This window comes from Trachemys scripta, chromosome 10 (assembly GCF_013100865.1).
Source record: "Trachemys scripta elegans isolate TJP31775 chromosome 10, CAS_Tse_1.0, whole genome shotgun sequence".
Lineage (NCBI taxonomy): Eukaryota > Metazoa > Chordata > Testudines > Emydidae > Trachemys > Trachemys scripta.
The window spans coordinates 39,326,310-39,354,127 of record NC_048307.1 but is presented as its reverse complement, the minus strand read 5'-3'; the positions used below and the strand labels follow the sequence as shown (position 1 = coordinate 39,354,127).

The 27,818-nt window shown below is 51.9% G+C and overlaps 2 protein-coding genes across 14 annotated transcripts in view; one reads left to right on the top strand and one right to left on the bottom strand.

The window, feature by feature from the left end:
• The window catches only part of LOC117884166 (coiled-coil domain-containing protein 33-like), a 57,032-nt gene extending 39,431 nt beyond the window's left edge, over positions 1–17,601 (top strand). For 4 of the 11 annotated variants that reach the window (XM_034784345.1, XM_034784336.1, XM_034784343.1 and 1 more), the window contains 8 exons: positions 4,593–4,791; positions 5,195–5,283; positions 6,123–6,254; positions 7,383–7,455; positions 9,047–9,168; positions 11,388–11,474; positions 12,446–12,562; positions 13,899–17,600. In XM_034784345.1, the coding sequence (XP_034640236.1) occupies positions 4,593–4,791; positions 5,195–5,283; positions 6,123–6,254; positions 7,383–7,455; positions 9,047–9,168; positions 11,388–11,474; positions 12,446–12,562; positions 13,899–13,961 (882 nt within the window). In that variant the 3' untranslated portion in view covers positions 13,962–17,600. Of the gene's footprint in view, positions 1–4,592; positions 4,792–5,194; positions 5,284–6,122; positions 6,255–7,382; positions 7,456–9,046; positions 9,169–11,387; positions 11,475–12,445; positions 12,563–13,898 lie in introns of all 11 variants that reach the window. The other 7 variants (XM_034784338.1, XM_034784337.1, XM_034784339.1 and 4 more) reach the window with 7 other exon arrangements.
• Positions 17,602–22,868: 5,267 nt separating this feature from the next.
• LOC117884392 (cholesterol side-chain cleavage enzyme, mitochondrial) overlaps positions 22,869–27,818 on the bottom strand; it is a 29,315-nt gene continuing 24,365 nt past the window's right edge. Inside the window, exons 8-9 of one of the 3 annotated variants that reach the window (XM_034784759.1) lie at positions 25,256–25,447; positions 22,893–23,840 (exon numbers count right to left, since the gene is read on the bottom strand). In XM_034784759.1, coding sequence (XP_034640650.1) covers positions 23,718–23,840; positions 25,256–25,447 — 315 coding nt within the window. In that variant the 3' untranslated portion in view covers positions 22,893–23,717. Of the gene's footprint in view, positions 23,841–25,255; positions 25,448–27,818 lie in introns of all 3 variants that reach the window. The other 2 variants (XM_034784763.1, XM_034784762.1) reach the window with 2 other exon arrangements.

Genomic DNA, 27,818 nt, shown 5'->3' with positions numbered 1-27,818 from the left:
CTGAAATTGCTTTATTTCCTTGTTTTTCCTGCTACATTTTCTCCCACAACCTGTGTGCCCTGCTGCATGTGTGATGCCTCTCTGAAGGGTGGCAGAAGAGCCAAGAGTTGTGCCTGAAAAGCTACACTGAGCTGAGACTAAATGTAGGTGTCTCGGGGGCAGTGTGCTGCTGCTTGACTTGTACTGCAGCAGAGGATTTAGCTTGGAGTCTGAGGTGCCTCTTGCTTAGGTTACAAGTTCAAACCACTCACCAGCCAGAAAGGTAGTCACCCAATGCTCCTTGAAGTCGGGAGTCATATTTTGTGTATGGGAGTGAGTGTTGGCTCCCAAGAGGATGTATAAGAGACCTGCTACGCAGCTGGCATGTTCATCAGCAGATCAGGTGCATTGTCCCGGGCATGCATGGATACAGCATGGCAGGTGTGATCTGCCAAGGGAGCCTTGACAGCCCAGGAGTGTGCTATACCTAGGCCTAGCTGAATCTCAGGGAGGCCCAGCAGCTATGTTCTGTATATTTGGTAGCACTGTTAGATCTGGAACGCCAGGCAGCAGTCAACATCTCTGCCTCACTGCAGCCTGCAGTTGTGTGTGCTGTGAAAGTGGACCTTGGCCACACTCCCTGAGCCAGTGCTCTCCTAGCTCTAACCTTGGCCAGAGCACACGCTGCTCTTGGCTAATGCAGCTGGCTGTTGTTTTTGTTTCATCCATTCCTGAGATAGGGCTCTGGAGTCTGCCCTTGCCCCTGGGTGCTAACTCCAAACCATGGCAACGTTATCTCCCTGTTTGTCTTCTACCGAGTGCCTCCATGCACAGCAGGCTGGGGGCCTTGCAGGGAGAGAGGTAGAGCTGGTCACTCAGCGGGACTCTTCTTAGAGAAACACAACAGGCCAAAGGCTATTCTCGCCCGTATGAAACTCCAGTGGCTTAGCTGGAGTTATGCCAATGGGAGAGAGATCTCTTCAGCTCCAGTCCCTCAGGAAAGAGTGCATTGAGGGTTAATAAATCCAGTCTGTTTCCATGCCCTCATTTTGCCGTAATGATTCCCTGCTCCCTTTCCACTGGTTTATTCCTCTCTCAGGATCTTCACTGACTGTTAGTTGGATTGGTATGTAGGGAATTCATTCCTAGAACATAGGGCAGGCAGATGCGGGGGGGGGGGGGGGGGAGGGGATGTGGTCTAGTGGTTAGAGCAATGGATTGGGCGTCAGGCTTTTTAGATGCTGTCCCTAGTTCTGCCATTGATCTTGGGCAAGCCATGGTTAATCCCTTGGTGCCTCAGTCTCTCCACCTCTAAAACGGTGATAGTAATGTTCACACACACTCCTTTAGAAGTAATATTAATAAGTTTTAAGGCCAGAGGGACCATTATGATCATCTCCTCTGACTTCCTGAATAGCATAGGCCAGGGAACCTACCCCAGTGAGTCCTGCACCAAACTCCGTAACTAGGACTGGCTGGAAAACAAGGATGCATGAAAAATTTCAAGGTTTGCAATTTTTTTTTTCATTCTGCATTGGAACAAAATGGAGATCTGTGTGTGAAAGTAGCAGCCCTGGGACAGAAAGTGCTGGGATCAAATCCCTGCTCTGCATGAGGTAGAATAGGGACTTGACCCACATGCTGCTGACTGCCCTAACCACTGGGCTATTGGCTGGTCTGGAATGACTTCCACCCTCATTTTGACCAGAAATTCCATCCTAGACCAGAGGCACCTTCCCAATGAAAATTTAATCCAAACTGATATATTTCCATAAAAGGTCTGGTTTTGACAAATTGGCATTTTCTGACAAAAAAAAGTCTAAACGAAAAATTCGCAGGAAGCTTAGCCAATAACCTGTGTTTGAGCTGGAGCGCATCTTTTAGAGACACTTCGCCTGGATTTAGAGACTTGAAGTGGCAGACAGTCCACCACATCCATCAGCATATTGTTCCAGTGCTTAATGACTCTTAATGCATCTGATTTCTCATCTGAATTTGTCCAACTTCAGCTTCCAGCTATAGGATCTCGTTATGCTTTTGGCTGCTAAATGAAAGCGCCAATCAGAAACCTTCTCCCCATGAAAATACGAGGCCCCTAAGAGAGCTGTGCATCCCTTAACATGGCTTATTTTGGCATGTGACCTTTTTACCTGGGGGGAGGCAAATCATAAGAACATAACATATCTATAGGGTGTGTTGAATAGGGTGGTAAATCTACTGGCTCATCAGAGCAGCCCAAGCAGGCTTGGTTACGAGAGACTGATATTGACAAACCAGGTATAACTGATGTGCTGTGTTCAGAACTCTGAATGTTGGATAGGAATTATCAGCTGATTTACAAAGTGCCATTTGGTCCTTTTTACACTATTACTGGAGCGATGTTTCGTCCCATTTGCTGCCCTCTCCCCAGGTCTGCACAGATGGATCTAGGAAGGACTAGTGATGTTGTGGAGCTAAGTGGGACTGAAGCCAGGAGGGAGCACGTGGTGTGCTGCTGCCCAATGCAGCTGGGTGGTAATTCTTGTTCCAAGGTCTCTTCAGTAACCTTCTAGGTGAGGAATTCTACCCTGAGAACATCACTGCTGCCATGATGAGAGCTTTAAGAATCAGAGTCAAAGAACTGACATGTTCCCAGGGCTGGTTCCATCACTCAGTGGTTAATGTGGGACAGATGAACTAAGGCCTGGAGTGCCACAGATGTCTGCCAGAGGCCATATGGAGGAAGCAGAGGGGCCCTTCTGAAAGGGGTGAAGATGGGTAGTGGGTAAATCTTGAAATGCAGCTCCTATGTCAACTGCTCCTTGGTTAGTCCTTGTCAGTTAACAGACAGAGCAGCGATGCCTGTTTTGGGTGCAGAATACACCATGAGGGGACCACTGGGACCTGCCATTGTATGGATGGGAAGGGAGGAGGATATGGATAGGGGCATGTGGTGGACACCCAGGATGGGAGGATACACTGGTAGGAAGGTGGTAGTCAGGGCCGTCCTTACCCATACGCAAAGTACGCAGCTGCGTAGGGAACCAGGAAATTTGGTGCCCCAAATTTCCTGGTGCGCTGCACAGCTGTGTGCTACTCCACCCCTGCTCCGCCTCTTCCCTATGGCCCCGCCTGAGCCCTGCCTCTTCCCGCCCCTGCTCTGCCTCCACTCCACCCCTTCCCCAAAGCCCCCACTCCTGTTCTGCCCCACCCTGCCTCTTCTCGCCCCACCCCTACTCCACCCAAGCCCTGCCCCCACTCCCCTGAGGAGTGCAACAGGGCTGGGCCTGCATTCACCGGTGGCGGGAAGTGCAGTGAGTTCCCCCCTGTTCCCCAAGCCAGCCCCTGTGCCCCCTGTGGAGGCCTGGGGCCAGTCGTCTCCTCCCCCCGGAGGCCTGGGGCCCCACAGAGGATGCAGATGTGGGAAGGTGGCAGCCACCTGAGATGGGAAGGGAGGAGTATATGGATGGGGGCAGATGGGGGCCACCTGAGGGATGGTGTGAAATGAGAAGATCTTATGAAGTAGAGATGGGAAGAAGACTGCTTGACTCTGGGCTCTGCTAATGAGATACAGAGCCTGTTGCCTCTGGGTCGCTCTCTTGACTGCAGTTGGCTGTCTGGTGGCCCCTGGGTGATATGGGTTTGATGCCCTCAGTCCAGGGCCTAGTGGATAGGTGCTACATCACAAGCCTGTTGTTATACCTGATGCTAGCTGGCATTCTGGTTGGCAGCCTCTGCAGAGAGGCCAGGGACAGCCTAGGTCATGGGCCGTGATCTCGCCTCTCATCCCTCAAGGTCAGCATGGAGGCACACGTGGGGTTGGGGAAGCTTGTCACTTTGTTGAGCAAAAAAGATAGGATTCAGGTCCCTGGAGTTGTCAATCTAGCCCCCCTCACTGCCCCCTACCTCCAGCACTAGATGGACACAATGCTTAAAACAAGGAAAGAAAAACTGACCCAGCTGAGCTGCTGAAACCATACAAGAACTGACCAGAAGTTTCACCCCCAAACTTACCCATTCCACCTGTGAGCAGAAGCCTGACTGCTGAAATAGCACAAGACAGTGTTCCCATGGTCTTTCCAGCCCCAACAGAGGCAGGAGGTGATGTAAACCTAGTCTGACAGCAGCTTAAGATTTCCAAGAATCTCAGATAAGCAGGGACAGTGTGGTCTAGTTGTTAAGGCAGATGACTAAGACTCAAGAGATTTGGACTGTAGTCTTAACTCTGCCACTAACATAGTGACCTTTGGTGAGTCATTTCCCATCCCTTCTTCCCCATCTGTAACATGAGGTCAGTAATATTTACCCAGGCTCCTAAAGTGCTTTGAGATTTATGGATGGAGAGTGCTGTACAAGTTCAGTACATTATGGTGTGTGCCTGAACACCTGGGAACTATGGCGATTGTGTCCTATAAATATTGGGTGGGAAACTTTCTGCAGCTCATCCATGTCATTTGCAGTTCACCCATCCCCACCCAGGCTCTTGCTCAGTCTGGTCCCAGGTGGCAGGAACCTTTGGCCAGCATCCTTGGTCATTGGAGTGGATGGGTGGAAGGAAGAAAAAAGGACCTGGCTAAGCATTCGTCTCTAAGTTGAGGTTGTGCAAGCTGTAACAGGTGCTCTCCTGTGGCCAGCAGGAGCTAGATAATTACCGTACGGCCATGAAGAAGATGGCGGATGATATCCAGTCTTTGCGCAGGCATGTTGCCAGCCTGGAGGCAGAGAACAGCACCTTGCGCTGCAACCTGAGCATGCACGAGGAAGTGGGCCGCACACTGCTGAACGATGTGGATGTGGATGTCATGACCAAGGTGGAGATAGTTGACAGGATAGGTAAGGTATGCACCTCCCACCCCACCTCTGCATTGCCCAGTGGGGAACAAAGGAAGGAAGAGGCTGACATGAGAAAGAGTAGGGCATTACAGGGAGTGGGAAAGTGAAAGGTTAATAGCCTTGGCTAGAGGCAGGCACAGTGCAAGTGCCCACCAGTCCCTGTTATCCCCATCCCAGCCCTCTCCTCCTGGACTCTCCCTCTTGGCTGATGCTCCTCAGTCCTTACCATCCAGTTTAATTTGTATCTGAATTTGTGGACCTAACAATCTGATTGGGCACTTTTGGCCTTAGCGAATAGACCTGCCCCATAGCTGTGCCCCCTATTCCCTGGGAGTCCTGAGAGCTGTTTGTATCCCTCAGACATGCCCCCATGCCACTGACTGGGCTCTGTGGTCTCTTGCAGTGGCCCTCAAGCACAAACTGGCTGCTGGGACAGTGGAGATGAGCAGGATGAAGGACCGGGTGCAACAGCTGCAAAATGAGCTGATCCGGGTAACTGTGCCGATGGCTTTGGCCTGCTTGGTCATTATTCCATAGAGGGACCCGTGAGCATATGCAGCTCCTGTCCTGAAGGCCTCAAGGTCTAATTCAAACAGATACGATGCCCAGGGCACAAGCACAAGGATCAGGGCTCTCCCTAGTGAGAAGAGCTCTGAAGAAGGCTGCATGCAAGAAGGGAGTTTGACAAAGGAGACGGCTTAGCATGTGGGACATCAGAGGTTGCTCCCCAGCCCTAGCCTGTGGAGCGAGATGCCAGTCTAAATATGAAAGTCAGCTGTGCTGCAGAGCCAATACCCTCTGCCTTTATCCTGCTGTCCCATGCTGGGGGTCTTCCCCTCCAAAGGAGAAAGGAGACCACCACTCTTTAGAGCCACACGCTAGGAGCAGCACGTTCCTGGTTACAGGTGGAAATTAACACAGACAAAGAGAGGTCAGCCTGGTGCCCAGGAGGCCCTCACAGGGGGCGAGCAGCTTGGAGCTAGGGAGCCATCTGGAGAAGCAAATATTCCCAGACCCCTGGACAGTCTCACTAAGCTCCTGGAGACTGGGGCTGTAGTTTGAGTTCTCTGCTGATTACCCTCCTCTCCTAACCCTGCAGCCACCCTGATTGACCAAGGGAGGAGAGTGGAGTAACAGGTGAACTCCAGTAGCTTTGGCAGCTCAGTCTGGGTCACACCCTGCCATAGTTCCGCAGCCCAATCAGCGACTGCTTGGGAGCCAGAGAGAACCACAGGTCTGCCTGTGTCCATCCACCTCAGTAAAGAATCCCCTGTGCATTCTGATTCACTCCCCGAGGGATCTGATGGTTTTCCTCCCCTCTCACCCACCAGAAGAATGACCGGGAGAAGGACCTGGTGATGCTGCAACGAGCCCATCAGCAACAGCAGACGGTGCTGAGGAAGTACCATGAGAAAATCACCAAGATGAAAGCCCTGGAGGATACTGTACGGCAGCAGGAGAGGGTGAGCAGAGCACAGGTGCATGGGAGGGTGCAGGGGAGAGTACCCAGCTGGGCGTCCCACAGGGCTTTGCTCCTCTTCCATGCTGGGGCAACATGCCCTGTGCTCATAGTGCACTCCCTACAGGGAGACCTTGCAACAAGCCACAGCAAAGCAAACCATCAGGGACCTGCCCTGGTGGTGTGTTTGTCAGCATCAACCAGGCCCACAGGATCTGGGCCCCATGGTCTCACTAGCAGGGCGGGATCTTCCTGCCTCCATCTGCTCCCCCTTTGTCACCCTGTCATGAATATAGGGGGAAGGGTAGCAACCTTTATGTATGCAGTAGCATAAAATCCCTCCTTGGCAGCTGTACTGGATTGCCTTACCTGTAAAGGGTTAAGCAGTTCAAATAACCTAGTTGGCACCTGACCAGAAGGACCAATGAGGAAGGAAGATACTTTCAAATCTGGGGGGGCGGGGGGAAGGATTTGTTTTAGTGTTCCTGCTGAAAAACATCTACATAACAGCTGAAATGCCTGAAGACCGACCTAACTCCTGGCATAGACAGCACTATGTTAACAGGAGAGTTTTTCCCACCCACATAACTACCATCTCTCGGGGAAGTGGCTTAACTAGGCTGACAGGAGATGCTCTGTGCCTCTGCAGCATTTTAAATGTGGACCTGCCCATGTGCAGTGTAGACACACCCTTAAAGGACATGAGGTCCATTGTCTGTGGCCCATACACAGTCCCCGCCAGCTGGGGAACAGTGAAGCAAGCTGAACAGGAGGGAAGGCCAGCAACAGCATTGCAGAGCTAGGCCTTGTCCAGACTAAGGTTGTGGTGTTAGCATGTGTGACTCGCACATTTTAAAAGTCTAGTGTTGCTAAGGCCACACTGCCTTTAATGTGCCAACCTAGGCTCCCCTCTGGGCTTCACCTCAGCCTGTTTAGCATGAGTTAAAGGCAACGTACCTTCTGCAGACTAGAAGTTTAGACCCTGTTAGTGACCATGTGGTAACGACATGCCCCAAATCTAGTCTAGCCAAGGCCCCAACTCTCTGCAGCACCCTGTTGCTGCAAGGGTTATGTGGGCCTTCAGGGGCTGTGATGGGAGCTCCCCTCTCCACTGAATTTCTACCTTCCAAAGGTGATTGAGAAGATGGAGCGCATGCTGGAGGAGAAGGTGCCAGAGGCTACTAGGACCTGTGAGCAACTGTTGGGTAAATGCCCCCCTCTCTCTCTCTCTGTGAGAGCCAGGGGGCTGGGCTGGGCCCTGTTTTATTGGGAGCCAGGTAGTTCCTGAGTGATGCAGGAGGGGAGGGAGTGGCCCAAGTTACAGCTCAACTGGCCACATGGGAGGCAGGCGGGAGAAGCTCATAGGGACCCAGCAGAGAGGCTCATCATTCAGGGCCATACCCTGCTCCCTCCCTTACTCATGTTGGGCAGCACCAACCAATGGGGCTACTTGTGGAGTAAGTTGCTACTCCACATGAAGTCTGGCCCTATGGAAGGGAAAAGCAGAGCCCCCAGTCAGGGAAGCCTAAAGCCCCCAGCTCCTTGCTGTACCCAGGGTCAGGACCGGCTCTAGGCATCAGCTTGGGGTGGCACATTTCCAGGGGCAGCATTCCCGCTGACGTCTTCAAAAATTCCAACATCGAGCCCCAGCTCTCCTCGGGCAATAAAGTGCCCACCAACTGCCTGGATGTGGCAGGCAGCAGCCCTCCGGGCTACTGTTACAAAGTCTGCCTGGCCCTGGAGTCCAGCAAGAGCAACTTCATGTTCCTACAGCCCGAGTTCCCCGAGGAACAACAAGAAAGCCGCCGAGAACTTACCAGGGCCGGTAACCCTGCAGTACAGCTGGTGGGGCTCGGGGAGATGCACTGGGAGAGAGTGCCATGAAATACCTCTTCAAGGGTTAGCCCGGCTTTCCCCCTTCTTCTCTCCCTCCCATGCCCCCTTGGAAATGAATCTGAGCCGGGAGAAATCCTTTCATTCAGGCACAACTTTTTAAAGATAATGACCCGACCCTTTGATCAAGTGGCAGAGTCGGAATTAGCACCTGTCAGACAGCAGGCAATTCTCCAGCGTGCTCCTTACCCATTTCAGTTAATGATTTGGGAGACTTCAGGCTCATTTTAAATGAGTGAAAGTAGCAGAAAGCACTCAGAAGCAACAGCCGAGCTCCTAGTAAGACTGAAATACGGAACGTGCCCAGGAAAGCCAAGGGCTGTCTCCGATTGCGGCTGCACAACCCCGTAGCCTTCCTTCAAGAGACCCAGGCGTGACACTGGGGCAGCAAAGCAAGCGGTGATTTAAGTCTCTGAAATGTCACTGTCTATTCTGTATTTCCCCTCCGCACATATTACAGGCAGCACGAATTACTCAGGCACTCTAGTGGCCCATGGGGCTTTTCAGCTCCTTTGTCTCAATACCAAATTCAGGCAGATACACCCAGCTCAAGCAGATTCAGATGTAGTCGTTGCCCAATGCTGCATCAGTACCGCACCCAGTCAAAAAAAAAAACACAACAACAACAAAAACCATTGCAAAGTGCAAACGTGTAAAAGCCACACACAAAAAGGGGGGGGGGGGCAAAAATTTTTTTGCTTGGAGCGGCAAAAAACTTAGAGCCGGCCCTGCCCAGGGTGCTCCCTTTCACAGACAGGTTCTGATTCCACTATAGTAGGCTGGCAGGGGCAAAGGAGAGGTGAAATGACCTGGCCTCTCCCTGGAAGGGGGTGGGTAGTGAAAGTGCTGGAGGGTATGGAGCTGAGCAGAGGTCTGAGCGGCTTCTCTGCTCTTCTCCCCCAGCTGATAGCTTCTCCAAGGAGTTCTACTCTACCCTGCTAGCTGAGAACATGAGACTGCGGGAGGAGTTGGGCAGAGCCCACTACCGCTCTTCCCCCATCATCCTGCAGCAGCAAGCCTTGCCGGTGAGATGGGTCAGCTTGGGGCCACGCCATGGGGAGGGTCCCCTGTTAGCCAGTGGGAGTGATTCACTTCATGTGCAGGACACTGTGGCTGGCAGTTTGGTTGCTTTATCAATGTGACAGGTTCCCCCCAGGGTGCCATTTGAAACTGGGGTACCACTGAGCCCCCTGACCCACCAGTCTGGGCTCCCTCTCACACTGTACTGCTGTGAGAAGCTGCAAAACCCTCCAACCTGCACATTCACCAGCATTCACACAGGTTGGGAGTCGGACCAGTGTTCCCTCTAATTTTGCCCACGCATGTGTGGAATTAATTTTGTTATATGCACCAATATGAAGGTGATGTGTGACACATCACCTCCATATTGGTGCACATAACAAAATTCAGGTGGCAAGGGTCGAGAGGTTCGGAGTGTGGGAGGGGGCTCAGGGCTGGGGCAGAGGGTTGGGGTCCGTGGGGCTCCGGCTGGGGGTGTGGGCTCTGGGGTGGGTCCAGGGATGAGGGGTTTTGAGTTCAGACTGCCTGGGGCTACAGCAGGAAGAGAGGACTCCCCCCAGTTCTCTCTCCCTGCAGCAGCACCTAGGCTGGGGGGGAGGGTCGCCTCTGCCCACCACGGCAGCTCCGGGGCTGGACCTGCCTCTACCCCGGCCACAGCAGGTCTAGGCTGGGGCTGGGTTGGGGCCAGGGAAGGGGGACCTCTTCCCCTGCTTTGGCAGATCTGGGGCTGGGCTGGGTTGGGGCCAGGGGAGGGACTGTACAGCTTAGAGGGAATTTAGGTAAGGACACACCCAGCTGCAGTTACACGCAGGCTCTCTAACCACCAGCTTCACAGCCTGGGACCCCAGAGCTGAACCATCCTCCACTGGTCAAATCTGGCCAGTATATGGGTTTTACACCTGGTCCTCCTCTCCCTCAGTGTGAAGAGAACAGTGCACACTTGTGGTAACCAAACAGAGATTTTCCCCAAGCACTCCAGTCAAAGCTCACTGGTTTAGATTAAAACAAAATAAATGTATTAGCTACAAAAGCTAGATTTTAAGTGATTATAAGGGATAGCAAACAGATCAAGGCAGATCACCTAGTAAATAAACAAAAATGCAAAATAAGCTTAATATACTAAATAGATTGGCTATGAATAACAGATTCTCACCCTGATTGATGGTATAGGCAGGCTACAGATTCTTAAGGCACAAGCTGCATTAACTTTACAACTTGGGTTTCTCAGGTCTTCATACACAGGCTAGAAATCCCTTTAGCCTGGGTCCAGCACTTCCCCCAGTTCAGTCTTTGTTCCTTAGGTGTTTCCAGGAGTTTTCTTGTGTGGGGAGTGAAGAATCCTGCCCCGATGATGTCACTCCCTGCCTTATATACCTTTTGCATATAGCAGGAACCCTTTGTTCCAAAGCTTGATTCCCAGACCAATCTGTGGGAAAATACTGACATCCCAAGATGGAGTCCAGCCTCATGTGGCCTGGTCACATGTCCTTGTAGAGTCATAGCAGCCATCACTCTCAGGCTGTCTGTAGAGTTCTCAGGAAGACTCACCAGGTGGGAGATAAGCTTCTCCTGAGGCCTATTGTTCTCCCTAATGGCTCATTGCCCTGAGTAGGCCCTTCCCAACCAGCTATCTAGCCTGAACGCATCTTGTCTAGTGGGCATTATCCAGGTGTAACTACATTTGAAATACAGATACATAGTCAATATTCATAACTTTAGATACAAAAATGATACATACATACAAATAGGATAATCATATTCAGCAAATCATAACTTTTCCAGTGACATCTCACATGATTTATTTTGTACAAACTGCATCATAATTATGTTATATTCATATGATAATATCACTATGAAGAATAGGGGGGTGCAGTGTCACAATCAGGTTGTAAATGCTTTGGGACAGGGACTGTTTCTGCTGACAGGTTTGTACAGTGCCTGGCACAATGGGGCCTTGACCACTGATTGGAACCTCTAGCCACTACTGCAATACAATATTATATTGTATTTTAAAAGCTGCCTTCACCACAGCCTCTATAGATCCAAGGCCTGCTCAGCACTGGCTTTTCTGCCCCCACCACGACCTCACATCAGCACTCCCATTATATGGATTCCATGGAATGGTGGGGGAAAAGGGGTCACTGGCAGCCTGTGTCATGATGGGAAGGGGATGGAGGGCTAGAGTCTCTAAATCTCACTTCCTAGCTGCATTATCTGTTTTCAGGACATATTTTCCACTAACTCAGAGAAGCTGTCTTTGCTGGCCAAGGTGGAGAAGGCGCAAGGTCGCATCCGTGTCCTGGAAAGCCAGGTAATTGTCATGCCCTTTCTCACAGGTCATCCCCCTAGTACACACATCCCATCGCCAATCTCCACCCGTTGCATGGTCCTGTGGCATGAATGGGAATGAACTCTGACAACCCTGAGCACTGACTCACCCCTTGGTGTGCCCCCAGAAACTGGTGTTTCCTTCGAGGTATCTATATACATGATCACAGGTGGATTAGGGGCTAGATGCAGACAAAGCATTGTCTCATCTCTGCTCCTTTCCCAGTGGAGGGTAGGACTTGTTATGATTTATTGGCTGGTGAAGATCTGACTCTTGCGATTGGCCTGGAAGGCGATCAGTTGCTGGTCAGTTGTAACTCTTGTGGACGGGAGTTCCACAGTCAAGCACTGGCCGCTGAAAAGATCAATCTCATCCTAGTTTTCTCCTTGAGTCTCATCATCGCTCAGGAGCACAACATGGAGAGAGAGGCATCCGTTTCTGAGATAGCCCAGCCCATGGAGAGCTCAGAAGGCCTTAAAGCAGATATACCCAAAAGCTCCCTTTCCCCTCAGCCTCCCTCCATTGAGCATTTTCACAGGCTTTCCCACAAATAAACCCCTGAGGGAGGCTGCTGCCATGGGTCTAGCAAGACCCCAAATCAGCACTAATGAGGAGAAATGGGCCTCACAGGAACCCCCTGGGTGTGGCCTCAAAGACCCAGTTGCCCAGGTGCCATGTTTTCATATTCTCCAAGCTACCCCTAATTCCAGCAGCGCTTTGCTGTATATGGCAGTGTATAGGTGATAGGAAGCTGCCAGCTGGGGAATATGTGGCTTGGATGGGGAGCCCACACGTCAGCAGTCTGAAATGCACTAGTCAGTTTCCCATGTGTCAGTGAGCAGAGTGGTGGGGCGTGCGTGCACCACCACTGCCTTCAAGAGCAAACCCAGGGCGAGAGGGCAGGCACGCCAGCACTACCATAGTGCGCTGAGTATCTGTTCTCTCCCTCGCAGCTGGAGGAGTCTGCGAGGAAATGGGGGCGGGAGAAGCAGGACCTCAGCACCCAGCTCCTGGAGCAAGAGCATGGCTTTGGGCGCCCATCCAGCACCATCCTGCATGATTTCTCACTGGTCAGTGACATGCCTGCCATGCCGGCCAACCCACAAGCTGGGCTCACCCAGCTACAGTCCGATTCCTCCCATACTCAGCTGCTCACCCTCCTGCCATGGCCACTGTCCATCTGGCTGGTGTAAGAGCCACGTTACTGGTCTCTAAAAATTTCCATCTAGTTTTCCTTAGCCAAAGATTGATGGCCAGGACAGGGGACCATGTAAGGGCTCAGCACTCTGTCTAGGGCACAGAAATTGCTCAAGGAACCTCCCCTCCCCACAAGCATATCCAGGCTGAAAGTCTCTTTGGTTTGTGCTAGTATAATGTCGACAGACTCCAGTCATCGGTGCACAGGATCAGACCAGGGACCTGTGGAGCTTAGTGCATGAGCCTCTACCGCATGAGCTAAAAGCCAGCTGCCTCTTAGTGAAGGCTGTAGAGCAGACTCATTTTATATCTCCCTCTAAGTGGTTTTGATGCCACTAGATGAGACAGAACACCACACCCAGGAGGTGTGTGGGTTACACTAGCTCAGTATCACGCCCCCTCCATACACTCCCAGAAGAGGAGGGGAGGAAGAGGAGAACCAGGCAGAGCAAGCCAAGGTGGAAGAAGAGCAGGAAAGAGAGTGGATCCTCACAGCCAGCCAGTCCGCTGCTGTGGGAAGGACTGTTGGGTTAACTCCACCCATCTGCACCACAGAGGCAGATCATTGGTCTAAATTTTGGTGCCTGATCAGCTGGTCACAACAAATTTCTGAGTCACCTGTGTCCCTGCACTGTGCAGGGTTGGGACAGGGCTACCCTCCGTTATCAGACACGCCCATCTGCTCTCTGGACTGCAGCAGTCTCTTTAGCCTCCACACACACACGCTCTTAGGCTCCATCACTCCTGGTTGGCCAGAGCCCACTTCACCTAAGCCCTTTGACCTCTCCCCATATCACAGGGGGGCTGTTGTCAGACTTGTGACTTCCCAATCTTGTAGGGTGGCTGCATTTGTTGATTGGGGTAAGACTGAGTATAATCTGCCCCTGCCCGTTCAGCTGGGTGGACAGTCATCCACCACAGCCTGCTCTGGACCACAGACATGGGGTTTTCAGCATAGCAGGTGGGCGAGCATATTACTGAATGGCATACAGGGTCCAGCCCAGAATCTCCTTGTTAAAGCTTTGGGAGGAGGGAGCAGGTAGCATCAGGGCTAGCCTACAGAGCACACACTGGGAACCACGAGATTGGGGCACTGGACAAAAAGGACTCTGCCATTACAGAGGAATGTAAGGGCTGAAAGGAAGTGGGAGACAGGTGGATTAAGATTCCAGGAATATCCCCTGATGTTCATGCTCTTCTCCCACACAGAAAACTTCACCAGACCCCACAACACATATCAAGAGGCACCAAACGCTTGATCCTTTGCCCTAGCACCTTCTGCAAGATGGACTTATTGGCAGTGCTGGGGAAAGACTGTGAATGTTCTGTCTGGTCTCCCCCCCGCCCCCCGAAACAGAGCTCTCCTAGGGGGTCTACTGGAGATCTTTATTAAATGCTTGATGCTCAACCCCCAAGTGCTGTTACTGAAGACTGGATGGCCATGGGAAATATCTATGCCAGTCAGAGCTCAGGGATATGCTTGGCCAAGTGATAGGATCCAGTCTGTGAAGCCCAGCTCAAAGCTTGGAGAAGCGCTAACTCTGGGTTCTATCACAGGGCACTGGGGTTTGGGGATTTTGAATCTGGCCCAGAACCGTTCCCCAATAGGTCACCCCCCCCACCCAACCCTATCTCCTCCCCATCTTGATGACCATCTGTACGTATCTCTCCCCGAGGGTTCCAAGGCAGTTTAGCTTGACTTTCAACATGTTTTCAGCAGCTGATTTTTGCTGGTCCCTTGTATGATCACTTCTGCAGTGTTCCAAGCACAGTTAGATGACAGCTGGTGTTGAGCTTATTGTATCTTCCCTTCCCCGCCTTCTCCCCCCAGGCAGTAGTGTCTTGGAACATTGCATTGCTGGGGTGGGGGGAAGAAGGGTGTGACATGGACTGGATTCATACCCAGCAGAGGTGGCCTCCGTCTCTTTGGAAGGGTGGGTGAAGAACTCCATCCTTGGCTGTGATGATAGAATGCTGCCCGCTGTATAGCACATCAGCTATGCCCGAAGGACCAATTTGGATCAGTTGCACCCTCCAAGCGTGTGATGTTCGTGGAGGTTGACATTCCCTTTACCTGTGGTCCACTTCCTTTTATGTGTGGGACATTCCACATGGAGCTAGGCACAGTTTAGTTGGGGTGATGATGCCAAACCGAAAGTGGGACTGTGAGAAAGCACCAGCCTGCACATCCCTTGAAGATGGCTCCCACAGTCAGTCCGCAGACCAGGAGGAAATCTGAATGTGTAACCAAGCCAAACGCACTCTGCAGTAGAGCGAGTGGCAGCCTTAGAGGTGGGGGAATGGGCCACTGCACACACGGTGCATTGACACTTTGTTGGCCTATGCAGCCTATGCCCCCTAGGGAGTCCTGAGTAGAGAAGCAAAACATCATGGGCCAAATTCATCCCTGGGGTAACCCCATTGACTTCAGCAGAGTTTCACCAGGGATGATTCTGACCCCTGGAATGGCCCACCAGGCTAGACTTAGCCCCGCAAGGTGAGGTGCCCAGCTAGTACGAGTGATGAGAGCAGCAGCAGCACATGGCCCTGAGGGCCCTTTGCCCTGGCTGCTATTCCTCATGTCCGCAAGGACTCGTGTGAAGCCACTGGGCTGCAGATCCTTGCAGCCAAAGTCACTTGTGCAGTGACAGAAGCTCATTCTTGTCACTAGTGCCGTTCCGCTGGCAACAGGTGTTAGCCCCCAGTCGGTGAGTGCTACGCATCCCGATCTGCAGAGGGAATGGGGCTGGACCAGCTCTTAGTTTGCACTGTAGAGACTTGGGTTGTTGGCTGTTAGGTCCCTGGTTCAGTCCCCAGTATTGGCCAAGAGGGCAGCCCCCATACCTAACTGGCCTTGGGGTGTGGCAGGTTTAGTAGACAGGTGACAGCCGGGGCTGCACCCATACCAGCTCTGAGCACAGCATGCAGGTTAGCAGGTGCTGCCTGAGCCATGCTCGCCACTGGGGCTGACTTGCTGAGTGTACCTGATACGGAAAAGGCCCCTCAGGTGCTGCCCCCAGTACGAGGGGTGTTGATTTGCAGAGCCAATAGAACGGCAGCACTTCAATGGGAAGTGGCCATGTCCCATGGCAGCAAAGGGGTGCCGTCTGCCTTGTTGCTTTAAGGGGTGGCAATTTCAAATGAGAACATGACCCTTCAAGGACATCTGGTCTGGTTTGCCCCTTCTTCAGTAGCCCTTCCCTTTGCCACCCCTGTGATGTGAGCCCAGCCTGTTGGGTGGAGAATATCAGCTGTAGCCTGGAGGGAGGAAAGGGGGTGGGGGACTTTAAAACTAAACAAATGAACAGGGCCTCCAGTGGTCTGCCAGGTGCAGGGGGCAAAGCAGTAGCACATAGCCAAGGCAGAGCATGGCACGGGGGTTAGCCACATCACCAGCCAGAAAGGCAGCTTTGGAACACGTATCCTGGAACCTCCAGCTCTGACTGGTCAAGGCCTGCTGCCTGGGGACATGATGAGGAGCAGGATGCTGGCATGTCCAGGTGTCTCTTTGGCATGTGAAATCAGGGCATCTCACATGTGAATTTGGCATGCCAACAGAACTTCCTATGGGGACTGGGAGCCCTCAACATTCCAGCATTTCAACCACACTTCCCAGGTCCTTCTCTATCTATTCTCCAACTGCACAGACATCCCGCAGATCTCTCCTGAATGCAATTCCAGTGCCTTCCAGTAACTGCACCTTCCCCACCCTCCTCCTGTAATACAATGGACGAAAGAGAAATGGACTTTCTAGTTCCCATCTTTTCTTAAAACATGTATTGTTTGCCCTTGAGTGGTTCTTGGTACATCATCACCTAGCCGAACTTCACCAGATATTGTTGTGTTCACATGCTAAGTTCTAAAATATCTTCCTTGAGTCCATTACATGAGTTGTCACTGGAAAAAAAATCACCAGCAATGACAATGTGATCCCAATAAATGGAAAGCAGAAAGCAGTGGTTGACAATTTTTAACACAATGGTACCAATCTAGTGGTATTTTCACTGACAGGTCCAGTGGTTCTTGCCAGCATCACAGTACTTCTTTCACACCTTGGTACAAATTTGTACTACAATGTATTGTCACTAGTGGGTCTTTGGAGCAGGCATTATAGTGATCATGGCTTCCATAAAGCTAACCACAATGATAGCACCTGCCCTTGAAGACATAAACAACCTCTCAACCCCCTAGGAGTGCAAATATAAGATAAGAGGCACTTGCAATGCTGGTGCAAGCAGGTACAATTCCATTGAAGTTAGGGGGAACTCCGGAAGTGTAACTGAGATCAAAATTTGGATCCTATTCCCATCTCCAAAATGCAGTCACCTCTGAAGTAGATGTCACCTGCTCCTTAACAACACACAGCAATACCACACACAGTAGCTTCAGGTTTGAGTTTAGGCCTGGCAGTGAGGCACACCACCTTCCAATTGTAACTGTAAGAGGAAATGTAAGGTAGCAGAATCTAATGGCCATGACTGGGAATTTGGAAGGTGCTTAGAGTCAAATTATTAACATTCTATTACTGCTGGCCTCATGTTATAGTTGGCTCAATTGCTGTGAGAATGATGGGGAAATCAGCAATTTTGTGGTAAGGTACCATTTTTGTGGGTGTCATTTCTCACAGAGTTGGCATGTCTTGCATTTCTCAGAGTTTTGGATTCAGAAATCCCAAAGAAAGATAAAGCAAAGCTCATTCAAAATTACCACATTTTGCCTGGTCTCTGCTTGACTCGGAGTCTGGGTGGTGTCCATCATAAACCAGAAAACAGCCTGCGTTTGGATGTCACTAACCGGAGACTTGCAAATCCCGGTGAGCATGCGCTCAGTTCTTATCCCACCTCCGCATGTGACTGTGGTAAAGTGATGCCTCTCTGTGCCTCAGTTCCCAATCTGTAGAATGGGGCTAACATGACTGACCTACCTAACAGGAGTGGATAGGGTGACCAGATGTCCCATTTTTAAAGGGACTTTTTCTTATATAGGCACCTATTACCCCCCACTCCCTGTCCTGTTTTTTCACAGTTGCTATCTGGTCACCTTAGGAGGGGATGTGAGGCTAAATTCATGCATGGTTGTAAGGTGCTTTGAACTTCCCAGGTTATGTCTGGATCTGGAGGTGTAATTTGCAGGTTGGATAGCCATATCATGCTCATTCTGATCAAACTGGCATGCAGAAAATAGCATCACAGTCTTGGCAACACAGTGCAACACAATAGCTGCCCCAAGTACAAGCCCATCTGAAATCCTAGGTATGTATACAGGGGGCTAGTTGAAGTCATTGCCCAGGAAGCCATGGCTACACTGCTGTTTTTAGCCTGCTAGCTGGATCAAACTAGCCTGGTGTGATGAAGTTGGAGATTTTTGTAGTGTTTTACATGAATTGTGTGTGCATGCCTCAGTTTCCCTGTGTGCTGCAAGCGAGAGACAGGCATGCTGAAGGCTCAGAGAGGTGGAGAAGCCTACGGCTTATCCCCCAAGAGAGAGCGGACCCCCGAGAAGGGCTGTTGCAATGAAGGGGGTTCCTCCCAGGGACCATATGGAGCCGGGCGAGAGCATAAGTCCTGTGAGTCCCTGACAACTTGGTAGCAGAGGATTGTTGGTGGATGCACCCTGTAGACGGTTGCCTGCCAGTGATAAAACAAGGGAATTGAAGGAACCAGCAAGGAAAGGGCCTAGAACCAGCTCCCTAAAAGCTGGTTTGCATGTCTGTTCAGGGAGCAAGGGCTGAGCATTGGGAGGCTCACCCAGGAGGTGTAGATTGCCTGGCTGGCAGAGAATGACCAGGCTGAGGAGCAAGTTCCAGATCCCAGCAGGGTTCTGGGATGCCCGGAGAGCCTGGGAGTAGCAGGGGGGCAGTTGGGGTAGTGGCAGGGGGTCCACCATACCCCGTTCCCCAACCAGGAGGAGGGCTTCCCAACCACAGTGGATATGAAGAGATGAAATCTGGAGCTGAGAGCTAAGGAGCTGGAGCCGGAGGAGCAGAGGCTAAGTGACTGCTTGGAGCAATGAAAACATGAACTGGAGTTGGAGGAGAGGCAGGCCAAGAGTACCTCCTATGGGGTAAGTGGGGAAAGACCCCAAGATGCCAATTTGGCAGGAAGCCTAGATTCCAAAGTGTGCCCTGGTATAATGGGGGAGGTATATTGATGCCGACCTCACTGCCTGTGAGAAGGCTTGTGATTTGAACTAGGTTGACAGGCACAGCTGTCTCACACCCCCTGCTTGGTCCCAAGGCCATACAGGTGTTCAGCCAAATGGATGGTGCAGAGACTGGGGACTATAAAGGTTCAAACAGGCTTTGCCACTTAAGTTTGAATAAACCCCTAAGGCAGTCAGGAAAATATTCCGGGGTGTACGAGAAACCCTGGGCATTACGTACAAGGAGGTCACCTGGTAATGCAGGCTGAGAGAGAGAGCTGGGAAGCAGTCACCCAGACAGCTCCTGGGGCAGAGCTGGCCAGGGGATGGGGAAGGCACACAGGCTTCCACTCCAAGCTCAGCAGATATGTCTGCTTGTGACTCCTGGGCTCAGGCCCTTCTGATCCCCAGGGGGAGCCACAGGTGGGGGTCAGTGGGAAGACATTCCCGGGGTGAAGAGATTCGGGGACTCTTATGGGTGTGGTGCAACCTCACCAGCTGCTGAGGGGCCATGTAACTTGGGGGAAGGCTCCTAGACAGCAGCCATTCACCTCCTGGGATCCTTCAGCACGTCAGCCTTGACGTACTCTTGGGAAGTGACTGTGTCTCTTTAAGACAGGATCCGGTCCCTGCACCAGTAACAGCCAAAGAGCTGACCCCAGAGATCGGAAGATGGAGAGGGCAGGAGCCAGTGAGCATGTGAATGGCCCATAAATGGTGCTGGTCCCCAAGTAAGATGGGTCGATCAGACCCAGTGTGCACTATTGGAAGCTCAGTGCCATCACCATGTTCAATGCCTGCCCCATGCCTAGGACTAAAACATTCCTAGACAAGGTGTGTGTGTGGAGGGGGCTTTACCTCACTACTGCGAATCTCACCAGGGGCTACTGGCAGGTGCCTTTGGACCCAGTTGCCAGGTTGAAATCTGCTCCCATCAGCCCTATAGGGCTCTGAGGTCCTGGTCCTACCTTTTGGCCTCAAGGGGGTGCCTGCCACCTCCCAGTGCCCAGAGAATCAGTTACTGAGGGGGGTGGAGGACTGTGCCCTGGCATAAATTTAAAAAAAAAAATTTAATTTAAATTTTAAATTTTAAAATTTAAATTTAGTGCTGGGGGTTGTATAAGTACCTAAGTGCCAGGCTGAACTCCCATAGAGAGAAGGCAGGCATCTGTGGACCCACATCTGGGTAGAAAGTGGTGGGAGTCAGGAACTGATTACACTATCTTGAAAAGGAAAACTTCTTACCTGAGTGTTTCCTTGATGACAGCTTTGAGCAGCCAGATGGCTTTCAACATCTTCAGCATATCACCCTGTCCTGCCTGTCTGGCCGCAAAGATCTCCGCCCGCAGCTGCTCCTGCACCACTGGAGTGTGAGCCAGTTCGAACATGGCCCACTGGAGGGTCATGGAGGTCTAGAGCAGGGCACAGGGGAACCTCCTAGAACTCAACACCAGCTGGGTTCTGACTCTAGGGATGTTGCTCTCTGGGTGACCCAGGCATGCCATGTCTCCTCTCTGTGCCTCAGTTTCCTTTTCTGACAAGGGGGCCTGGTTGTGTGGCTTCAATGAAGCATCTTGAGATGCTAAGAGAAGAGCCCCTGTGTTGATGAAGTGTTATGGGCTGGGACTTTTAGAAGAGCCTATGAAAGTGAGGCACCCAGGTGCCAGAACTCCAGTTCCAAGGTCTCAACATTTGCCATTCTCTGCCTTGTGTACTCCACCATGAGCATCCTCCTTTGAGGAGCAGTGTGGAAAAGTCATCTGGGGGCACTTACACCATCAGAGGGGTAGCTCAGTGGTTTGAGCATTGGCCTGCTAAACCCAGGGTTGGGAGTTCAATGCTTGAGGGGGCCACTTAGGGATCTGGGGCAAAATCAGTACTTGGTCCTGCTAGTGAAGGCAGGGGGCTGGACTTGATGACCTTTCAAGGTCCCTTCCAGTTCTAGGAGATGGGATATCTCCATTAATTTAAAATGTATACATTCATGATGTCTGTGTCTTCAGCCCAACCTGGGAGAATCAAGTGTCCCAGTGAAGAGCAGCCTGGGACGCCTCCAGGATGGATGGTAGAGGCCGGAAAAGGTAAGATAAGGATGGCAGATGTGTCATACCTGGGCCATAAGGTGGGAAGCAGCTGCTAAAGCCAGAACCAGTCAAGGTAACCAGAGATTGGCCATTCCTCAAATCGAGAAACAGGCCCAGGTCTCTAATGGGATGGCAGGATACTACTGAAGCTTTGTAACACACTTTAGCTCCCATTATGAAGCTTGGTAATTTGGGCAATCCAGACAAGGTGGTCTAGACCTAACAGTGCCGGGGGCACTCTGTGAACTGAAGGAGGCTCTAATCCAGGGGCTGGGGGTGATTAAGAGGCCCAGCGCAGCTTGGCAGTCAGCCAGTTTTGGCCAGTGGGAGGACAAAGGGCTGAGGAGAGAGGACCTGACCAACCAGTTCCAGCCAGAGGGGAACAAAGGCCACAGTGACCTGTTTACCTGGGACCGAAGACAAAGGACAGGGGAGGAGATGTTGGGGGAGATAATATTGGATGATCGGCTGGAAGGAGGGGGCTGCTGGACTGGACAGAGAGAGAGCAGCCAGAGCCCACCTGGACACGGGACAGACTTAGATGTACTGTGCTGAGAGATGCTAGGCCTGAGGGCCCGGAGAGTTGTCTGTGCTGGGTTCATATGCTCAATAAACCCTTCTGTTTTACTCTGGCTGAGAGTCACTCCAGTCTAGAGATCAGGATTGCATTATTCCCCCTGGGAGTGGAGGCCCAGAGTGAGTGGACTCCCAGAGGGGACCCACATTGAGAGACAGGCATGCTCAGGGTCAGAGAGGTGCAGTTCCAGGAAGCGGAGGGGCCTACGGCTTAACCCCCGAGAGAGAGTGGACGCCCCCAAGAAGGGCTGTCGCACTGAAGTGGGTTCCTCCCAGGTACTGTACAGAGCCGGGAGAGAGCACGAGACCTGTGAGTCTGTGACACCTGGGTACCTGTACCCAAGGCAGCAACTACACCATCAGTGTCAACATACCTTCAGCTGACGAGTGCTATAAAAAGACAAACCATTATATTTATCCCAGCTAGACAGTGTACTGGCAACCACAATGATGGGAGGAGGGTAAAACAGTGGTGCCTATGAAACATTTTGCAAAGGCTGTGATGTGGATGAGTGAGTGAAAGCTGATGGGCATCTTCCCATTCCAATGCACGTGGGAGGGCAGCGTTGACTGTGCTGACACAGTAAGGGTGACCTTGACTAACTCTGCTAACACTCCAGAACCCAAAAGACTGGGGCTGCTTGAAACGTCTGGATCCTTTTGCCACTTCCGTGCCTGGGGTTTGGGGCTGTGTTCCAGAGGTCTACATGCCAGGGGACCTACATGAACATTCATCTTGCACTGTGGACAGTCTCTACTTTGCCCTGAACACTGGAGGAATTTGATCACAAAGGCACATTTTATGTCCAGGATGGAGACTGCAGTTAGCACCCTTCAGCTGCCTAGCCAGATTATATCTTCCAGTGACCATTGCATTGGTCAGCAGCAAAGGCAGTGACAGACAAAGCCTGGGTTAGGTCCCTGGAGCTCCCACCCCACTGTGAAACACTATAACCTGAAAATAGCACCCTGTAACCCCCATATTCACCACTGTCATGTAATTGTGATATTTCATACAAAGCATACCATGTAAGATATATGAAAAGTCATGCTCTGCTAAAACCCGTTCTGTCCAAATATGTATAGCATTAGTATGAGATTTTTGCTGTATGGTTGTTACTGAAATATGCTGTAAGTTTGCTAGTGACATATAAAGGACCCCTGGCCAGGATGGTGCTCCATGACCATTAATCAGCAAGGGTGTTGTACTCAAGGGTCTTACAATTCAATGACAGTTGCCCAGTCCACTTGATCACTGTGACTTAGCAAAGCTCACTGGGACATGTCTGGGCAAGTATCTTCCACATACATGGATTGAGGGTATAACAGTTGCAGCATATCTTGGCCTTTCTCCTCCCCCACCTGTGCTGGAAGTAACAGGCACACCAAAAAGATGACGGTCATCTGAGGAGACTGGTCCAGACTTAATGAGAAACCTGTGTATTAAGAACTGTAACATCCAGTAGGGTGAGAAAATCGCTGATCTAAATACTGCCTGGTGTAATAAGGGTTAAGATTTAGATTGTGCATTTAATCTTTTATTTTCTTTGATAACTTTCTCTGAGCTTTATGCCTACCACTTAAAATCTATCTTTCTGTAGCTAATAAATCTGTTTTACACTTTACTTAAAACGGTGTAGTTTGCTTGAAGTGCTTAGGCAATCTCAACTCAGTTACAAAGGCTTGTGTTATATCCTCTCCACATTGAGGGAGGGGTGGATCAGGTAATAAATTTACACTGGTCAGGCTTCTAACCAGGACAAGATGGTACAACTCTGGGGTGTACGGCTGGGAAGCTGGGGGGACTTGGCTGGAGTCTCTCTATTAGTTCATGAGTGGCTTGGAGAAGCATTCATGTAACTCAACTGGGTGTGTCCCTGCTTGTGGATGCTTGTGTAAGTGCAGTACCTGCCAGAGGTTGTCATGGCATCAAAGTGTGAGAGGGAGCCCAGGCTGACAGGTCAGAGGGCTCAGTGGTACCCCACTTCCAGGTTGCACCCCGGGGAATCCCATCACACCCACCCCAGCCCCCATTCGTTTCTCCTTACTAGAGTCTAATTTTTATGTCTAGAGACAAAGTTCCACAAGGACATAAATCATATGTACAGATTGTCCCAAACACAGGTGACAGCTCTTCAGCTGGCTCAAGATGAGTTGACGTTGGCTCCATCACCCATTGGCCCGGCCTTGTCACAGAATCAGTGGGGAGCGGTAGCTTCTGTTCCATTCATGGCTGGGAGTCCAGGGTCCGTAACGTAAGGCATATTGGTTTGTCTGGGATCAGGATGAGGTCAAACTTGGTACCAATGTCCACTCCTCTCTTGGTTTCTATCTTGAAGTTCTCCAGCATCTGGGAAATAGAACAAAAGAGACAATGAAAATCTGTCAGAGAAGCAAACTCATCTTGATTCCAACCAATGAGGCAAATGGAAGAGAAGGTCTCATTGCACTGTGGCTGCAGTCAGATGCTGTGCAAGCTTCCCTCAACTCCCCAGACAGCTTTGCCAATGCCCCCACTTCTGACCTACACTAGAAGCACCATTAACTTGAGCCAGACAGTGGCAAAACACTATGTGCCACTTTTTCAACTCGTGGCACAATAATTTCTTGCCACAAGCCACTATCGCCCTCTGGAAGCTCCAGAGTTGACTACCCCAGTGCAGGAAATTTGCAGGACTGAGCAAGATGTGTGGCATTACCTCCCACAACTCTCCACTAAGAAGGATGTTCAGTGGGGCCTTAGGTGAATGACCCTGATAGCCAGAGGATGAGAAGGGAGATCTCTGGGAAGAAGGCAGTGTGGGGCAGCTCCACTGTGGAGTAGGGCTGAAATGACTTTATCCCTGTTGACTTCGGGGCTGGACATTCTTTAAATGTCCTTGTATTCATTGCACTAGATGGTCTTTGCTCTCCATCTGTGCATGCAGGAGATGATGTGCACACCCAAAAATGTTGCTCTTTTGGGGAGGATTTTGTACCCCTCTAGTTTTGCTTTTTCATGAACTTCAAGAAAACTGGCAAAAATCCTCTGTGATCTGCATAAATACCTTGTGGATCTGTGCCAGAGAGATGAAGTGAATATCCATAAACACTGACAAAGCTGGGCCTAGACACCAGGACTCTGAAACCAATGCGCTATCTACTGGATCATGCTGATTCCAGTGAAAAGAAAGACCTCCCTCTGATTTGGACTGGTTTTGCGTATTTGTTGCTAATCTTTTGCACGTTTCTAGCAGGACTCTCAGGGTATGGCTACACTGCATTATAAACCAGGATCTGTGGGATATGGGCTTGTGGCCTTGGTGCTGCCAAGCCCACGCTTGAGCAGCCACACTGCATTGTAAACCTGGGTTTACAATTGCTGGAACCGGATCTCACGCCATACTAACATGTCCACAGTGAGCTACACAGACTGTCTGACTCGGGTCAGCTTGAGCTGTGTGCACACTGCAACATGACAGGGCTTGAGCAGGATTCCAGCTCAGCCCCACTCACTTAGCAGGGTCCTAAGATCTGGGTCCTGTAATTTTCAGCCTTAGCTGCCTGAACCATCTACCATGCAATGCTCATTCCACTTGTGCAAGCCATGCAGACAGCCAAGTGCCTAGACCTCTGTTTCTCTCTTTCCCAACAGAGCCCTAGGTTCCCCTGGTTCTCTGTGCAGCTGCCCACAGCCCTTCTCTGGCATCGCCGGGAACTTGCCTCAGCGACAATGTGCTTTGCAAATTCTGCGGCTTTGCCAAGGGAGGAAGGTGTCAGACTCACATGGATCAGGAAGAGCTGCATCTCCAGCTCAGCAATCCTGCGACCGAGGCACTGACGTGGCCCAAAGCCAAAGCCCAGCCCCCTGAAGTATGTAGAGTCCATTTTCAGCCATCTTGCCGGGTCGAACAGCTCTGGCTTGGTGAAGAACTTGGGATCACGGCCCATAGCGTAAATTCCAACCTGCACTAGAGTCTGCAAAGGAGAGGGGAGGGAGGGTGAGTGGACTGCTAGCAGCTCTTCCAGCAGGCATCCATCACAGGGGCTGTGCCAGACTTCAGTCATGACAGGGGAGTGACACTGCAGTCACAATGTGAGGGAACAGCATCTGCCCTTACACCGGGGTGAGTCTGGCCCATTGTGCCACCACAAACACAGATCTACACACAGGGCCTGGTGGGCAGCCCTCCCTCAGGGTGGGTGACACTGACTTTAATGGTATGCTCCATCAGGAGAGCGCTGCTGTATGTGCTGCGCAGAGAGGCTTTTGCGCTGTTCACTCTGTAACTGGCAATGGTTTCAGAGCCTGTGTCTGCTCCAGCCAGCCACACGTTTAGGTCCCCCATTTTCTTTGGGCCCATCTAAAGTGCTCTTACAACTGAGTGTAAGCTCCATATCTACGTATGGCTTAAACTCACTAGGTGAATTCCCTCCCCCACCCCTTTACACTGGGTAAAAGGGCAAAGGGAACAGCAGAAGGGGTCCCATATCCAGCTGGGGGAGAATTCCCTCAGTGCAGGCAGGTGTGGTGGAAGGCTGCCTTCTGAAGGACATGTGTGGGGCTCAGGTGCAGCAGAGATTCTCGGCAGAGCAGTGCTCTGTGGGGCAGGCTATGAAGGCTGCTGTAGGTTAGACAGGCCCCTGGGCAGGGGACACTCCAGCCGCCAGAGCAACCCAGGATTAGGCAGGTGCAAAGGTAGTTTAAAGTGCCCCACCCCGTCCCCCCGGGCTGTGAGTTCTCTGCTGTGTCTCTAAAGCTCAGCCCAGATTCCCATCCCTCTAACATGCCTTGGCCAGCCAGTTTGGATGGGCCCAGGCACTTGTGCTTTGGGCTGGGTTCAGATTCATGGTAGATCTTTTCTTCAAACACCAAGCTAATGTGCCCCAACCCTGGCATCACTGACTAGCCCAAGCCTGGTACAATTCTGGTTGGCCATAAGCAAGTTTTTAAACAGTGCTTATCTACAGTCTTCCCTTGGCTGTGAATGGGGCCTTTGCTACAAGCCATGGGTATTCTGCACTAGATCTGGCTGACACAATGGTTAAAATGGTTGGGGCAGCCTATCATTGCTAGCCTTACCATGAGGCGAACTGAGGCGGCCGCCTCAGGTGTCAGATTGTGGGGGGGGGCACCACTAGGACCCAGAGTGTAGAAAATTGTGTCTGCTGCTGGTGCATATGTATTCTCTCTGCTCTAGATGCACAGAGATGGTGGAGTGCTGTGCCGGAGGAAGAAGGGCACAAGAGACATAACAGGCAGGCAGGAGAAAAGGTGAGAGGGAATAACAGAAAGCAGCAGGAGCTGCAAGGAGAGAGAGGAGGAGGAGCCTCTTATGTACCTCTCTAGCACCCCCAGGAGCCTCGACTGATGAACAACAGCTTCTCAGGGAGCTTCCTGTTTCCTGCTGCTTCCCTGAACCCACTTGAGGAGAACAAGCAGTCAACTGAAGTAGTAGGAGCCAGTTAGGCCTTTAAGATGCTGATATCTTACCTCACTCAGGCCCTGCTACATGTCCGGCTTTTTGGTCCCCAAATCCCCGTCCGGGGGGAATTGCCAAAAAGTCGGACATGTCCGGGGAAATAGGGAGGCTAGGATCTCCGAATCTGTGTATGTTGGTCGCCCGCTGTGACATCATCTCGGTGCGACACTCGGCTCCTGCCCAGGGCATGCTGGGGGCTGTAGTCCGGCCGGGTCTCACGCTCCAGGGAGAGCCGGGAGAGGGGAGCGGCCGAGAACTACAACTCCCAGCGGCCCCTGCAACGCGACCAACCTGCCCCTGTGAGGCAGCAAGCCGTCGGGGGAGGGAGGGCGCGGGCCCCTGTCCTTTGGGTGGGGGGGTGTCTCTGGGCGCCGCTCAGCAGCCATCGCAGGGCTTGGGGGCGCCCCGGGGGGGTTGTGGACGCCAGCGCGTTGCGGGGAGCCGGCACTGTCGGGATTTGCATCCCCCTGGGGCTGGAGCTGCGCCCCCGGCCCCGGGCACCAGTCACGTAGGGTTACCATACGTCCGGTTTTTCGGCAATCAAACCCCCGTCCGGGGGGAATTGCCAAAAAGCTGAACATGTCCAGGAAAAATACCGGACAGGCACTTCCTCTCCCGTGGCTCCTCTGCTCCTCCCCTGACTCAGACTTCAGCTCTGTTTAAGAGCCAAGCTGCCCGAGCCAGCGCTACCGGCTTCGGGCAGCCCCCGTGCCTCCGGACCCCAAGCCGCCGGCCGGGCACTTCCCTTCCCGGGCTCCAGCTGCTCTGCTCCGGCAGCTGGGGTCCGGAGGCACGGGGGCTGCCCGAAGTCGGTAGCGCTCGCTCGGGCAGCTTGGCGCTTAAACAGAGCTGAAGTCGGAGTCAGG